Raw genomic sequence first — 15,995 nt, 5'->3', positions numbered from 1 at the left:
AGACAAATTGGAGGATTGGGCCAAAAGAAATCTGATGAGGTTCAACAAGGACAAGTGCAGAGTCCTGCACTTAGGAAGGAAGAATCCCATGCACTGCTACAGGCTGGGGACTGACTGGCTAAGCAGCAGTTCTGCAGAAAAGGACCTGGGGATAATAGTGGATGAGAAGCTGGATATGAGTCAGCAGTGTGCCCTTGTTGCCAAAAAGGCCAATGGCATATCGAGCTGTATTAGTAGGAGCATTGCCAGCAGATTGAGGAAAGTGATTATTCCCCTCTATTCGGCACAGGTTAGGCCACACCTGGAGTGGTGTGTCCAGTTTTGGTCCCCTCACTACAGAAGGGATGTGGACAAATTGGAGAGAGTCCAGCGGAGGGCAACGAAAATTATTAGAGGGCTGGGGCACATGACTTACGAGGAAAGGCTCAGGGAACTGGGGTTATTTAGTCTGCAGAAGAGACGAGTGAGGGGGGATTTGATAGGAGCCTTCAACTATCTGAAGGGGGGTTCCAAAGAGGATGGAGCTAGGCTGTTCTCAGTGGTGGCAGATGACAGAAAAAGGAGCAATGGTCTCAAGTTGCGGTTGGGGAGGTCTAGGTTGGATATTTGGAAACACTATTTCACTAGGAGGGTGGTGAATGGGTTACCTAAGAAGGTGTTGGAGTCTCCATCCTTAGAGGTTTTTAAGGTCTGGCTTGACAAAGCCCTGGCTGGGATGATTTAGTTGGTGTTGGTAGTGCTTTGAGCAGGGGATTGGACTAGATGACCTTCTGAGGTCTCTTCCTATCCTAATATTCTATGACTCTGATTTAATAAGCAATGCTTGAAAAGATAAGGTTTTTAAAAGAGAAATGGATTGCAGAAGGCAAGCTGTATTAACTGCAAACTTGGAAGGGACAATAACATGAAAAGAAAGGTTAAAATAACCTTTTGCATACATCATTTGGCAAATAAAATAAAAATTCCATAGCAATGACATTGCTACCTCAAAATTATTTCCCTTCTGTAAATATTTTACACATTAATTCAGGAGCTATTGAATAAAGGATGGAATATGAAATGGTTTCTCAACATTTTAAGCATTCACCCAGTCTTATTTAAATTTTCTAAATGATTTAACTGCATAACAGAACAGGTAAACATACCTGAATTTATATTAAAGTATGAAATCTCTTCTGTTGATTTGTGTGTCTGAAAAGAATGGGTCAGTTTGATTCATATGCCATTTTTCAACTGGGAAAAGAAATTAGCAACTGTGGGTCAGCATTTTTTTTCTTCCAGTTAGCATTTTATTTCTGATATTCATCATAGTCATATCATTCAAACAATTTACCTGTAATGGCAGTGGCACCAAAATCGATATTTGCAATCCACAATTTTTGCTGCATAAACACTCTTGCTCTATTAACAAATTTGCACATGAAAATGAAATGGCATATTTGTCAGGTTTCATTCAGTATGGTTTGGGGAGAGACAAGTGAAATTGACAAATTAGGTTAAGTTAACAGTGTTTTTCTTGTCAGCTTCATGGTTGAGTCATTTTTCAGTGACATTTAACTTCATAAATGTAATTCATGATTCTTTGGAGGTTTAGAGTACATATTGTTCGGAAAACTCCTTGACCTCTTTTTTTGTCCTTAGGGATACAAATTGCATTCTCTACCCTTTTTGTCAAATCTACAGAGAGCCCAACACTAAATGAGTTCTAATGATCTAAGCTGCCAAGGGGCTGTGGGTTCTAAGTCTCACATACTTAACTGCTAAAGCACACTATCCTTTGTTTAAACACCACAGCGATTCCATTTCTAAATCTTTATTAAATAAATAACCCCCTTCTGAAGATGTGGGGCTAGAACCTTAGCTGGAGTAAATCAGTTTAGCTTCATTGAAGTGAATGAAGTTCTGCCAATTTACACCAGCTGAGGATCTGACCCTAGATATCAACCCTAAAAGCATTGTATAAAATTGGAACAAGATTTGAAACCAAAGTAAACTCACTGCTCCTTTAAAGTCTGAATGCTGTTACTCAGCCAGATGATGGATTTTAAATAGCTGTAAAATGTATTTATCTAGAACAATAGACAGAGAGGTTTAGCGCAAGTTATTCTACAAAATAAGTGTGTGTGTGGAGGGGGGGTGATGACAGGTGTATTCTGAGGTAATAAATCTCAACTGCTTTTCCTCTGCCTGCGTACCATAATTCAAGAAAGTGGAAAGATGGCTAATTCATCTGTAAGAGGGAGGTATTTTTCATGCTCTCTGCGCTGCTTTTATTATTGCTTCAATTTTAAGTGGATGGGTTATACATTCCTAAAAGCTACCCCACATCAGTATTCCACAATACTTTTTATGGTTATCTATACTTTGAGGCAGAAATTTAAAATAGCACACATATTTTATTATCTCTTTTTTAAAAATAAACTTTGGGATTTACCCATTCCAAAATTTCTTTTAAATATAATAGATAAAATTCACCAAACTGTAATCTTTTTCCCAGAGTCACGATGAGCTCTGAGGGTCATTCAAAGTTAGTTTGGAGGGTCTTTTTATAATAATAATAATTAATAAAAAATTAACAAATAAATTGTTTGCCGGATTGAGAAGAAATACCAAAATACCGCGGAAGAGACTATTCTGACTTTTGACAGTACTTTGGATCCTGCCAAAAGCAGAAAGTGCCAACATCTCAATGGGGACTCTGTTCTTCTGAAATATCCAGCTTGATTTATAGACCAAAGAAGTTTGGATAAACTTCTGAACTTTTGGAAGCTTATCTGAACTGAACATCCAAACCCTCCAGGTTTGCCTATAAATAGTAAAATATGTTATATTTCCAAAACCAATTAACTGAATATTAAATTATTTGCAAAAATGTGGCCAATGCCATCATTATAGTCCATAATCTCACTAGAAATGCTATAGTAATTTATTCCTGTAGTATTGTAATCTGAATTAAAATCAAAAAAATTTTGATTACTCCTGTTATCTCTAAGTTCGTGTCTGCTTCAATCCTGTGCAAAGTACCTGATCTATATACTCATGTTTAAAGGTTCTATAATGTCTCTTAAAATAATTTGACAAGAATTTGTGTTTATGGAAAAGGCTGAGATTTGAAAGATCAGGTATTGTTCATGCAGAGTTCAGTGAAATTGTCTCTTCCTTCATTTAGAAGGATAATCTTTGGGAAAAGATGAGAGATAAATCACTTTCATTATACACGCCGTACTTCATATTGCCTCAAGAGCGAATGCCAATCATTCTTAGTTCTTGAGTTGTGAACTAGTCAAGGCATTAATTCATTTTACTTAGGACATCAGTTTGATCTTGGTCATCAGTTCCATAGTGGAAGGTTGTTCATAAACCTTTAGGTTGACATTTACAGTAAGGTGCAGTTCACTTAAACAAACACTTGATATAAGGTAAACACTTTGAAAACTATGATGTCACCATGAGTTCACTTCTGATACAACAATAGCATCCCATTGTTCAGTGAAATCCAAGATGACACCTGCAAATGTCTTTCCACCACCATAAAAAAATCCCATTTTAAACAATTACCTTTTTTTCAGATTGAGAAATGGGGAAGATGTATCTTGGCTTTTGTTAAGAGAAGAAATATGGCTACTGGTTGGAACAGGGTTTAGGCAATTGGGATTCTTAGGTTCTAATCACAGCTCAGCCAATGACTATGAATAAAATATTCAAAAGCTCATGAGTGACTTAGAAGGCTAACGGAACCTAAGTCAGTGAGTCTTAGGCCCCTGAGTATTCAAGTCACTTTTGAAAATGGGACTTGAGCTCCAAAGTCATGTAGGTGCTTTTGAAAATGTTAATCTCTATGACCATGGGCAATCACTTTGTGCTTCCATTTTCCATTTGTGACATGGGTTTAATAATATTTCTCTTTTACAGTACTATAACATTAGTAACAATCATAACAATTAGTTAAAGTTGGTACATTATTTTTTTCAACTTTTAGAGCCTGTGTCCTAGCAAAGACATTTTGTCTTCACCAGTTCTCAAAACAGATATAAATGGTCTAAAAAACAACTGCAAGAGTTTGGTATATTCACTGTAATAGTATAAACTTACAAAGCACTGATCTGTCCAGCAGTATCATCCAAACTATACACCCGTAGGAACCAACCTTTATTCACACAGTATTTGTTTTGTTTTCTTTGTTCAGTTGATTGCTTGGATCCAACCTGCTCCAATCAAGGTGTTTGTGTGAATGGAGAATGTCTCTGTAGCCCGGGCTGGGGTGGCCTAAACTGTGAACTTCCCAGAGCCCAGTGTCCAGACCAATGTAGTGGGCATGGGACATACCTCTCTGACACAGGCCTCTGTAGCTGTGATCCTAACTGGATGGGTCCTGACTGCTCCGTTGGTAAGAAAAAGATTTCTACCCTGCTTTGCAATAATCTACCTGTCCTGTTTACTATACTGTTAACATTAGAATATCAAATACAAGATTATAATACAAATTATTTACATGAGACTTACATTACTCTTTCAGCATCTGATCAGTGAACAGTTTGTTATACTCTAGCTATTATAAATGAGCAGCTACATGATAGATACTATACATTGTAATGTTCTGAACACAGGACTGGGATCTAGGAAATACTGTGTTCCACCTCCCTATTCTGACACTAGGGCCTGTGGTAAGTCACTTAACCTCTTTGTGTCTCGGTGTCCCCATTTGCAAACAAAAGGGTTTATACTAATAAGGAATAATTTTAAAATATTTTCAGAATTGTGATATCTATCAGGCCTTCTCTGCCCCCAGCTGGAGGTGCCCTGATACACACAACCTAGGAAATATCCACTATGGCCAGGGTACCAACAAAATATAGTCCTTCAATGGCATAGATCAGGGGTAGGCAAACTACAGCCCATAGGCCGGATCTGGCCCATCAGGGCTTTGGAACTGGCCTGCGGGATTGCCACCCCCGTGGTGCCGCAGAGCTAAGCGGAGAGAAGCAGCTGGCAGCACGTCCCTGCAGCCCCTGGGGGAGGGAGGGCAGAGGGCTCCGCGTGCTTCCCTCACCTGCAGGCACCGCCCCCCACAGCTCCCATTGGCCAGGAACAGGGAACCATGGCCAATGGGAGCTTCCGGGTAGGTAACCGCAGGCGAGGGCAGTGCGTAGAGCCCTCTGTCCCCCTCCCACAGGGGCCACAGGGCCCTGGTGCCGGCCACTTCCGGGAGCAGTGCAGCGCCAGGGCAGGCAGGGAGCCACCCTGGAGCTGCTCCAGGTAAGCGGCCCCAGGCCGGAGCCTGCACCGCAAACCCCTTCTGCACCTGCACCCCAACTCCCTGCCCTGAGCCCCCTGCTGCACCTTGCACCCCAACCTCCTGCCCTGAGCCCCTCCCACACTCTGCACCCCTTTCTGCACCCCTACCCCCTGCCCTGACCCCCTCATACACCCTGCATTCCTCCTGCGCCCCAACCCCTTTCCCTGAGCCACTTCCTGCGCCCCGCACCCCCTCCCACATCCCGCACTCCCTCCCACCCCCCAACCGCCTGCCCCAGCCCTACATTCATGGCCCTGCATGCAATTTCCCCACTCAGATGTGGCCCTTGAGCCAAAAAGTTTGCTCACCCCAGCCTAGATGGGCTAGTAAGAGTTTGAGTGCAGGAAGGGATGACTGGTGCAGCGCTCACCTCGGGTGGCTCTATGGCAGTGGCTTCTAGGTTGGAGAGCCAGGGGGTCTCCGTGCACAGCCCCTGCCCACAGGCACCGCCCTTGCATCTCGCATTGGATGCAGTTCCGGGCCAATGGGAGCTGTGGAGTCAGAGGTCGGGGCAGGGGACTCCCTGCTCCCGCACAGGGACTACAGGAACATGCTGGCCACTTCCGGGAGCAGCAGGGAGCCAGGGCAGGTAAGGAGCCTGCCTTAGCCCCACTGCACCGTTGGACTTTTAGTGCCTACAATCTCCTGGTTTGGCTTCAGTAGCCTCCAGGAGATAGAGCTGTTCCCTGGCGTGCAGGTGCTGGGAGGGTGATTTTTAATAAAAAGCAAAGTCTCATTTTGGTGGGCATATGAGCATGCCACACTCTGCATATAGTTTACAGGAACAAAGTGCCAATTCTAATCACTTTTCACCACATGTTTAGCGACCCATTCCCAATGACAGTGCTCAGTTGTAATCCTAATTCTATTTTTTTCACCAGAAGTGTGTTCCGTAGACTGTGGCACGCATGGGGTGTGCATTGGCGGAGCATGTCGCTGTGAAGAAGGCTGGACAGGAGTGGCCTGTGACCAGCGTGTGTGCCATCCCCGCTGCACGGAACACGGAACCTGTAAAGATGGGAAATGTGAATGCAGAGAGGGCTGGAATGGGGAGCACTGCACCATTGGTAGGCAAACGACAGGCACCGAAACAGGCACATATTGCTTTCTTTTCATAAATCGTAGAAACATAGTTACTATTGTGTATTGTAATAGGCTGTTCCTTTAAGGACCCTACTGCTTCTAAACATTAGCTCAGCCTCTCAAAACCCAGGGTAAAATGCAGAGGAACTTCATTTGAAGAAAAAAAAAAAGAACAACCTAATGGACATTAACAAGTAGAGATGTAACAAATGGTCCATCAAGGTACCATCTGAGCCAAGCTGTTTAAACTTAACTAAACATTTCTTTGTGTGAATGGCATCTTTTTTAATTTCCTGGTCTGGTGCATCAATGCTTCCCTGCTACTATATATCACATCAAAACCACATCACCACAACACCCACCAAGAGCAGGGGTCAAGTTGAGGGGGAATAAGTGCTCCTGTTGCTACAGAAATAGCTCCCTAACATTTTGCCCCGTTGTGCTTTGACAGTGGGCATGGTGTTTGCATATAGACAGTCACAGCATGGGAGGGTCTAGCCAGTACTATAGCATGCTGGTGTACCCTTTCCTAATAGCATGCTGCTTAGTATAGCATTGGCATCATGCAGCGTGCCGTGACTAACATGATTGCATCTCAACTGTGATACGTCACCCTGGGAAGTTCCAAAAAAGGTTTTATATGTATATAACATAATTTCAAATTTAAATGATTTAAATGTTATTTTCAACAGGAATGAGTTATTGTGAACTCAGTTCTTTATTTCACCCTCATAAAATCAGGTAGTATAGTGTTTATTCAAATTCTCATAAAATTGCTGAAAATGGTATTTTCCCTCTTCTGTGAGCAAAACTGGGGAGAGAATGTTTCTAATTGGGCCTATGTCTACTAAGAAATCTGAGCAAAACCACTGCGGAACAGAAGAATCTGTATGCAGATTGAAAGAATATGCACTTTAAAGGCAGTGTCGTTTTCTCTTTGCAGTCAAATCTGTCCATTCTCCATAGCCAAATAAATGATATAGGGAAATCAAATTCTCTTTAAAAAGTCCAGTGAGTTAGAAACATAGATGAAATTATTTTAATTGCCTTTAAAAAAGACATTGATACATTTAGCAACAGAGAGAAAGCATGTGAATTGAAATTTTCATGGCAATTGTGGACCCTAATGGGACAGACCTATTACTAGTGAATTGTTCTTTCTTAAACTAAAACTGTGGTCAAAATCTTGCACCCCTTGAGCTGCTTTTCTTTTAAGTTCTACCTTTGAATCTCTCTGGGTGTATAAACCTTTTGGGAAACACATACAGATTGGATACCAAAAATATATCCGTATTAATTAATTAATTAATTAAATGTGGCCTGCGTATTTTTAGGGCATATCATTTTACATTGTGATGCTGTATGCTTCAGACATGGTCTGACGATATAATTTAAATCAAAGATTCTGTGATTCAGCAGTTTGTCACCAACCAACATGCAGAGTGTTTTTTCCACTTTTGCCCTCTGCATCTATTGCCCCATTATCACTTCTTCTGCTAGGATAATCAGGATATTTTATCACTGTGCTGTTTATTCTCAGACTTTTAAAAAAACCAATAACCGTAATCCCTGCACTGTGTCAAAGTGTGCAGTAATTACCTTTTCCAAAAAGGTTTACCACCTTGCGCTGAATTTTTTTTTCGCTTTGTAACCTTTTGAAATATATTCCTATATTTTGATGTAATTGAAATCTACATTACTGTGCACACAAAAAGATGCCTATATTGGATTGCTTGATGAAGTTTTGTGTTAAGTGTTACGTGCACTAGTTAATATCCCAGATTATAAATAGGATAGATGACCTGTGAGGGGAGATTTTTTTGTCTTTTTTTCACAGGTATGAAATGTACACATTTTGTTAATGTTATCAGCATACGTTACCAAAATTGTTCTCACAAGGAAGGAAAAGGTGTTTCTCCTAAGGAGAATAAGATATCTTTATGCCGCTTTTTCATTAGAAAAGCATGTGTCGAACTTTTGTCTATGTGTCTGTAGCACAGATGGGATTTGGGCAGAAGTGCAGTTCTGTAAATGTAATTATCCCATGTTTTAATATCAAGCCTGTCTCTAGTATAAATAATGAGCTGTTTAGACAAATACATATATATGCTAATTCTTGTGATTGTGCTTGGAACGTAAAGGAATTTCATATTTCTGTCATTGTCCTAAGCTGATCTCACAGCAGCACAGAAACTGTTGTCACTGAATTCAATAGAGAGTGAGATAAGTCTTTTCCCACTGTTTTTATTTTTAGCATAGTGATTTACCACTTTATTTTTTTAAAGAAACTCTCATCAACATATATAAATTAAATGACACAGTTTACAACCATAGAATTTGTTGTTCTCAAGGAGAGACTAATAGTTTGGGAGGAGAATATGTTATTTAGTTCATTGTAAATATTAGAGTTGGGGGTAGATATGCATTGAGAATGGGCTTTGGGGGTAGACGAATTAAGATAAATGCTCTATTTTGTGGGGAAATGGAGGATCTGAAACACACTCAAATATTTTTTCTTCCCCCTGAGTTCCTTTAGGAATAGATCACACTGTACTAACGTGGCAGTGGAAAGGTGACAGCTGTTGCAAACTGGAGGTGTTCACACTAACTCAGAACATTTTACTTTATTTGATGCCGAATTATTCCTTTCCAGAAATCAGAACATATTTTAAGCATTCTATGTGACATTTCAACTCAGACTGTTACAAGCTAAGTTTCCCTCTGGCTAAATTCTACAAAAAGGGTGGTTTCTTCCTCTATTATTGCATTCTAACAAGGGAAATCTGAAAAGTCTCCAAAAATCGTAGTGTGAGCTCATTGGAAAATATGTTTTAAATCCAAATCAACACTTTTCTGAATGTAGCAGTAGAGCTAAAGTATAAAAACAGAAGAACATTAGTTCAAAAGAGAAGTTGCACACAGACTTTGTAAATACACATATATCAGTGATCTATGGATAGCCAAATAACTGAAAAGAGAGAGGGCAAGTGGCTAACCCTATGTAACTGGTGTATGTATCAAAGTAAAGCTCTACATGTGACCTCATACTTCACTTTCCTACTTTCGTTAGTTAGGGAGAGAAATAGCTTACTGTGAGCTGATGATAAAGAAAATGAATCTTTTACCCAAGGTAAAAACAGACATGTTCTATGATGTGCTTATTAAGTGATTGTAATTGTGGATGAGGTTATAACCAAACAGTAGGGAAAAATCTAGATGAGAAAGAAAATAAATTACTCCAAAACTAATAAACAGCAAAAGACCAAGTACAACAGTAACTAAATCCTGAACCAATTTCTTGTATGAATTTTATGATGAGAGATTTTCTTTCTTGCTGTTAAAACCAAATGTCTTGAAAATAGTTGAATTAGTCCAATCAGAAATTAGATTTTAATGGTTAGAACTATTGCTTGTTACTAGAGTGTGGGAATCTATTTCTCTTAAAGAGACACATTGTGATGGTAGACAAAGGAAAGTACAATATATGCAGAAACATGAATGAATAGCCAGAAGCAAATGCACTTGCATCAGTCCATCACCTGGAAAATGTCTGTCCATCTGCAAGTCATGTTTGAACAGAACTGAGCATGAAATCCTAGCTCTGTTGAAGTTAATGGCAAAACTCCCATTGACTTCAGTGGAGCCAGTATTTCATCCTGAGCATTATGCAGTCCAAGTTGTGGCAGCCTATGTTTTGTGGTATAAGTAAAGTTTGCCTCCTTGAACAGGAGAGGAGGCACCAATGTTGCCTTTGTGTCACTATTTCCTACCCCTCAAAACCCCTTTCTCATTTGCCTCCCCTGCTATATTATATGTAGTTTAGACTCAGTATGGGTGGATCAACAACACTTCCTTTCACTCACTAGCAGCAGACAGCAGTGGCAGTGGTCAAAGATATTTGATAATATAGACATTCTGATCTACATGTGTCAAGTTGGCTAATGCAATTTTTTTCCTTTGATCATTTTAATGCTGGTGAAATGTGCCACCTTTGATAACCTGGAGATTGAGGGTATGTCCACACTGCAATTAAAAACCCATGGCTGGCCCATGCCAGCTGGCTTGGCTTGTGGAACTGTTTAATTGTAGTGTAGATGTCTGGGCTCGGGCTGAAGGTTGGGCTGTAGGACCCTGTGAGGTGGGAGGGTCCCAGAGCTTAGGCTGCAACCTGAGCCGGAAAGCCTCCACCACAATTAAACAGCCCTGCAGCCTGGGTCAGCTAGCATGGGCCAGCTGCAGTTATCTAACTGCAGTATAGATGTACCCTGAAGACTTCCATTAACCTACATATTGGGCACAGCACAAGTAGTTCAAGCTTCCTCACAATATGCCTCAATGCCATCCTGGAGAATCCATCCCGAGGAATAAGAATCAAATTCCATCTCCTTCCTCACCGAGTCCTTGGCCTGTCTACTAAGTATGCCAATAAGTGTGAAGTGCTTCAGGGCGATAAACTGATCTCTAAGTAACAGAATTTGGAAAGAGATATTCCTTGTAGGCAGGTTATTTTGTAATTGCCCTTTGTAGGGTTTCTTATATCTTCCTCTGAAGCATCTGGTACTGGCGATTGTTGGAAACAGAACACAGGACCTAGATGGATCACTAGTCTGATCCAATATGGCAGTCTGTAAGTTCCAGTGTTAATTAGTGCCATGTGGTGGTTTGGTGTTGTAGATATCTGCCCACTCGGCACTAAAATGAGACGCCACACCCCCAATTCTTTCAATATAGCCCATATGACAGCCATCAAAAGGCAGTTACTTTCAGACATTGCCAACATGGGCTGGATATAGACCAAGAAAGTAAAAAACTTGGGTTCTCCCTTGAAGCATCCACTCCCACAGATCTGAGTACTAAATAGGAAGTAAGCTACCTTGATTTTTGACAGATTTAAAGAGGTCAGTTGTACAGACTGCATTCAGAACACACCTTTCACAGCCCTCTGTCCATGTTCACTGGTTTCTCTGTGAGAGGGAAGAGTGCCACATATCAAGAATATTGCTTCTTATTTATTTTTTCATTTTTGTATAATCTAAATCAATAATCAATAAAACCATACCTTTGTGGTTGTCTTCCAACACAGCAGGACAGTTTTGTCTCATTGGAATATTCTTTGTAGCAAAGAACTTTTTCTTTTCTTTTACTGATTTTCTTAAATTACAACAATAGTGATACAAAGAAAAGATAATTTGCAGGAGAGATGGAAGGCAGCGTATGAGAGGAGATAGCGGAAAGGCACTGTATCTGACAAAAACACGCTATGTTGAGGGAGGCAGCTACATGTATTAGACTTCTTTTATACGTTTATAACCATTTAAATCTGATTTATAACAGAAAAAATGTGTAACTTGTTAAGGCAGCATATAAGTATATTTACTGCCTGGAAGTAATCAGCCAAGTTTCTCTAATGATTATAGGGTTTTAGATTCTTTGCTCTGTGGGGTTGAGGACCCTTTCTTTCTCTTTGTGCTTGGAAAGTACATAGCAATTTGTGCCACAGCCACGATTTATTATCTTAATAAAAAATAAGGAAATATGCGCGAGCCAAAAGCTTGTATGCAGACATGCCCGAATGTTAGAAACATTCACATCTGGTTTAGCACTTAGAAATTCAGATGTATTTGCATTTATTGTCCTACCATCTTGATACCCAGTAGCAGACCACTTGACTAGATACAGTACCATAGAGTTGTGATGGAGTTTTTGTTGAAGTTGTGTTACACTTTATTTTTGAGTATCACAGCTTGGACTTCCTCACCACTTTCCATCCCCAGCAAAGCAGAACAAATGGCAGGGACGAGATGAAGAAAGATGAGGTATTATCACAGATTCTTGCTATTCAATGCATATAATTTACATTTTGATTTTATGCTTGCAAACTTAGATGGTTTCAGATGGTTCCCCTATGAAAATTTTATAGCAGTTTTGCTCTGTGTTGGCATGTAAACAGTAATTTCAAGATTGATCTTGACCTGTTTATTGTTATTTTTATTACATTTAGAGAGAGCTCTATTACTTTGCATGGCGCTTTACAGAGATTCTTAAAAAGTCATGGTCCCCTCCCCAAAAGAGCTTAAAAATTACATCAAACAAATAGAGAAACTGAAGATTATAGACCCTGGAAGGTAAGAAAAGGAATGATCAGTTCTAGCCCAATCTACATGTACAGATTACACATCCAATTGAATGGCCTGAACCTCTGCTAAGTATCAAGTGGTTTAAGTAAAAGATGATATACAGTGATTTAAGACACTTATAGAATCAAAATAACTTGTTACTTTTCCAACCTAATTTCACAGAAGTTCTTTTAATTAAGAAAATATTTACTGTGTGGGAGGTATAGTTGAGACTCCCTGATCTGTCAGGAGTTAAAACTACAACATATATATAATTTTATAACCCAACAGATGTAGACATTGCCATACTGGATCAGACCATTGGTCTATCTAGAATAGTATCCAGATGCTTTAGAGAAAGGTTCAAAAAACCCGTAAGTGAGTAATTATGTACTCATCTGCCCAGAGGGGAAGCTTCTTCGTTAATTCCTTCATTTATGAAGTTTGTATCCTTTCAAATATTTTTTTAAATCTTATTAATGTAACTGAGGATGCTGTCATCCCCCATCTTTTCTGCATCCTGCTAAGCTCTTAACTTCCATGATATCTGATGGTCAGGAGTTCCCCAAACTAATTGTGCACTGTGTAAAAAATATTTCCTATTTCCAATCTCACTCTAAGCTCTGCTTCTGCTTTGTAGTTCTTTTCACAGATCCACATGAGGAACTAAAGTATTATTTGCTGCTTTTATATCTGATACATGAGTAAACTTTTCCAAACAATTTCTGCAAGATAAGACTATCGGAACCTAGCGTATACATCCTATAACTCCATACTAGCTAAACAGGACAACATATTTGCTTCCAAATATATAATCCGTTGTGTATAGATTATCACATAGGGATGGTTGTTTGGGTATCAGGGAGTTTGAGAAACACAATTACTTTTGATATGTCAGTCTCAAGGGGAACAGTTGGGGGGATATTTTTTGGCTAAAAAGCAACCTATTCGAGTAGGAACCGCTCGTTCGTTTATGTTCCTTATTGAGGGACTCCTATAAAAAAAACGGAACATGCTGCTGAGCTGCATCAGGCCACTCAAATGGCTTATTTTTTCTCCTTGTGTCAGATATAGTCACAACAGGGCATTATTTCTTCTTTTTCTAAGTCAAAAAAGCTAATTGTATTTTCAGCGAGGCACCCTACATTTTGCCCAGGACTTCAAAGATGCTCCCAACAGATTCTTGTAAATAGCTTCCCAACTTAAATCATGGTATTTCTTTCCTTTGGAGGGGCTTCTGTGTGGGTCATATTGATTTCTGCCCAATTCTTGAACTCTCACAAAACCAAAAAATAAATAGGATCGATCAAGCTGCTGATCTAACTAGCAAAAGGGCAAAGCTGATTTTGCTGTTCTGAGGAGTATTCACAGCACCAGCCAACCCCTAATGTTCCAAAGATGATGTTTTCTGTGTTATTTTGTACCCTGTGGTGTCAAGCACACGTTTCAGCAAGTGTGTGAATTACATGATATTGGTGGATACAAAATAACAAAGACATTAGAACAGTTGTGAGGGGTCAGTGTTGGATGGCATCAGGATAGGCACTGTAATATTTCAAAAAAGAGCTTGGAAAACATTTTTATTTTACTAACACAAAAAGTTAAACATTAAAACAACATAGTAATCAATGCACAAGAGGAAACCATATTTGACTGTTTAATTGAAGGATCTCATTTGGTGTGTTCTAAAATGAACATGTTCATATTCTTGAACCACTTATAGCCCTACAACTTCTATGCCTCTGGGTTGGATGGGTAACTAGGTGCCTAAAGATGCAGATGGCTGCCAACTGGGATTTACAAAAGATCCCAACCAGGTTAGGGGCATAACCCACTGTGACAGACCCAGACCAGTGGGGTACAGGAGTCTGGTAGAGGGCAAATATACTGGTCACTGGATGAGTAGTTTTCTGTTCCCTGAGTGACCAGAGCAGGGGCTGCACTAGAGTAATCAGGAACCTACTAGAACCAGTTAAGGCAGGCAAGCTAATTAGGACACCTGGAGCCAATTAAGAAGCTTCTAGACTCAATTAAGGCAGGCTAATCAGGGCACCTGGGTTTTAAAAAGGAGCTCACTTCAGTTTGTGGTGTGAGTGTGAGGAGCTGGGAGCAAGAGGCGCAAGGAGCTGAGAGGGTGAGGGTGAGGGTGTGCTGCTGGAGGACTGAAGAGCACAAGCATTATCAGACACCAGGAGGAAGGTCCTGTGGTGAGAATAAGGAAGATGTTTGGAGGAGGCCATGGGGAAGTAGCCCAGGGAGTTGTAGCTGTCATGCAGCTGTTACAGGAGGCACTAGAGACAGCTGCAGTCCCCAGGGCCCTGGGCTGGAACCCGGAGTAGAGGGTGGGCCTGGGTTCCCCCCAAACCTCCCAATTGACTTGGACTGTGGGTTCTTCCAGAGGGGAATGTCTCTGGGCTGTTCCCCAACCCACATGGTGAATCTCTGAGGCAAGAAAATTCACCAATAAGTGCAGGACCCACCAAGATAGAGGAGGAACTTTGTCACACCACATTGAAAGTCATTGTGTCTAACTCACTTAGGTACTTCTGCAAGTCCCCCTAGGTGCTTATTTGCATCTTGAGGCACCTGAAAAACATTGTAAATCTGGTTCTGAATCCCCATGTTGGTGGCCCAGAGAACATACGTACTATGGTTATGCCCAGTGCTCTTCTATTAACTAGAGATAGTCAGAGAAATTTCAACAGAACCAATAGTCTGTCAGAATGTGCAGTTCCATAAAAATCAAAATGGTTGATGAATTTGTGTCCATTTCACTGGATTTTTGTTTTGGAAGAAAACCCAGTGAAGGAAAGTTCCAGCAATGTCACAATCTCCCATTTTGACATTTCTGGAACAAAATGTTTCAAGTTTTCATTTTGAAATTACTTTATTTTTAATTTTTTTTAAATTGTGTTTTATATTGTACATTATAATACCAGTAAAGTCAAAACAGAAATGAAATGTTTTTGCTGAAACAATGTAAAATAGACCCAAAATGGGGAAAAATTATTTCCCTTCATGGAGAATTTTTGGTATTTTGCTCCATTTCAGAATGAAGCCAAACTTCAAAATATCAAAATAAATCACAAAATGGAATTTCCATCCTCTACACCACTCTGCTGTTAATCCTGTGCTCAGTTGATGAGTGTACATGTATCTTCGTATGCTCTGGTGTGGGCTGTGCAGTCTTGATACAACATGTCCCAGTATTATGCCCAGAGAGAGGCACTGTTAAACCAGACAGCAGAGCTATTGCTGTGTAATAGGCAGCATAGGCCATTACCCTATTATATTGTGTTGTGTTTGTGTTTTAGACTGATCTGAATGAGTTTCTTCTCACAGAACCTGGCCCTGCCACAAATTGTGTTATAAAATGGAATAAATATTAGAAACAAAATCCCAGAGGCAAACATTTTAGCTCCACATATTCAGCATTTTAGATATGTTTGTCTCCTGAATTTTGTCTCTTAAGTCTTATTCCTGAATTGTTTCAAATTGAA

General features: G+C 40.2%; 1 protein-coding gene across 15 annotated transcripts in view; it reads left to right on the top strand.

The window, feature by feature from the left end:
• The window catches only part of TENM2 (teneurin transmembrane protein 2), a 1,090,181-nt gene that overhangs the window by 958,009 nt on the left and 116,177 nt on the right, over positions 1-15,995 (top strand). For all 15 annotated transcript variants that reach the window (XM_065554888.1, XM_065554886.1, XM_065554895.1 and 12 more), the window contains 2 exons: positions 4,187-4,387; positions 6,178-6,363. In XM_065554888.1, coding sequence (XP_065410960.1) covers positions 4,187-4,387; positions 6,178-6,363 — 387 coding nt within the window. The remainder of the gene's footprint in view (positions 1-4,186; positions 4,388-6,177; positions 6,364-15,995) is intronic.

Source organism: Chrysemys picta, chromosome 8, assembly GCF_011386835.1.
Source record: "Chrysemys picta bellii isolate R12L10 chromosome 8, ASM1138683v2, whole genome shotgun sequence".
Taxonomy (NCBI): Eukaryota; Metazoa; Chordata; order Testudines; family Emydidae; genus Chrysemys; species Chrysemys picta.
Note: the sequence above shows the minus strand (reverse complement) of the source record. Positions and strands in the feature narration are given on the sequence as shown.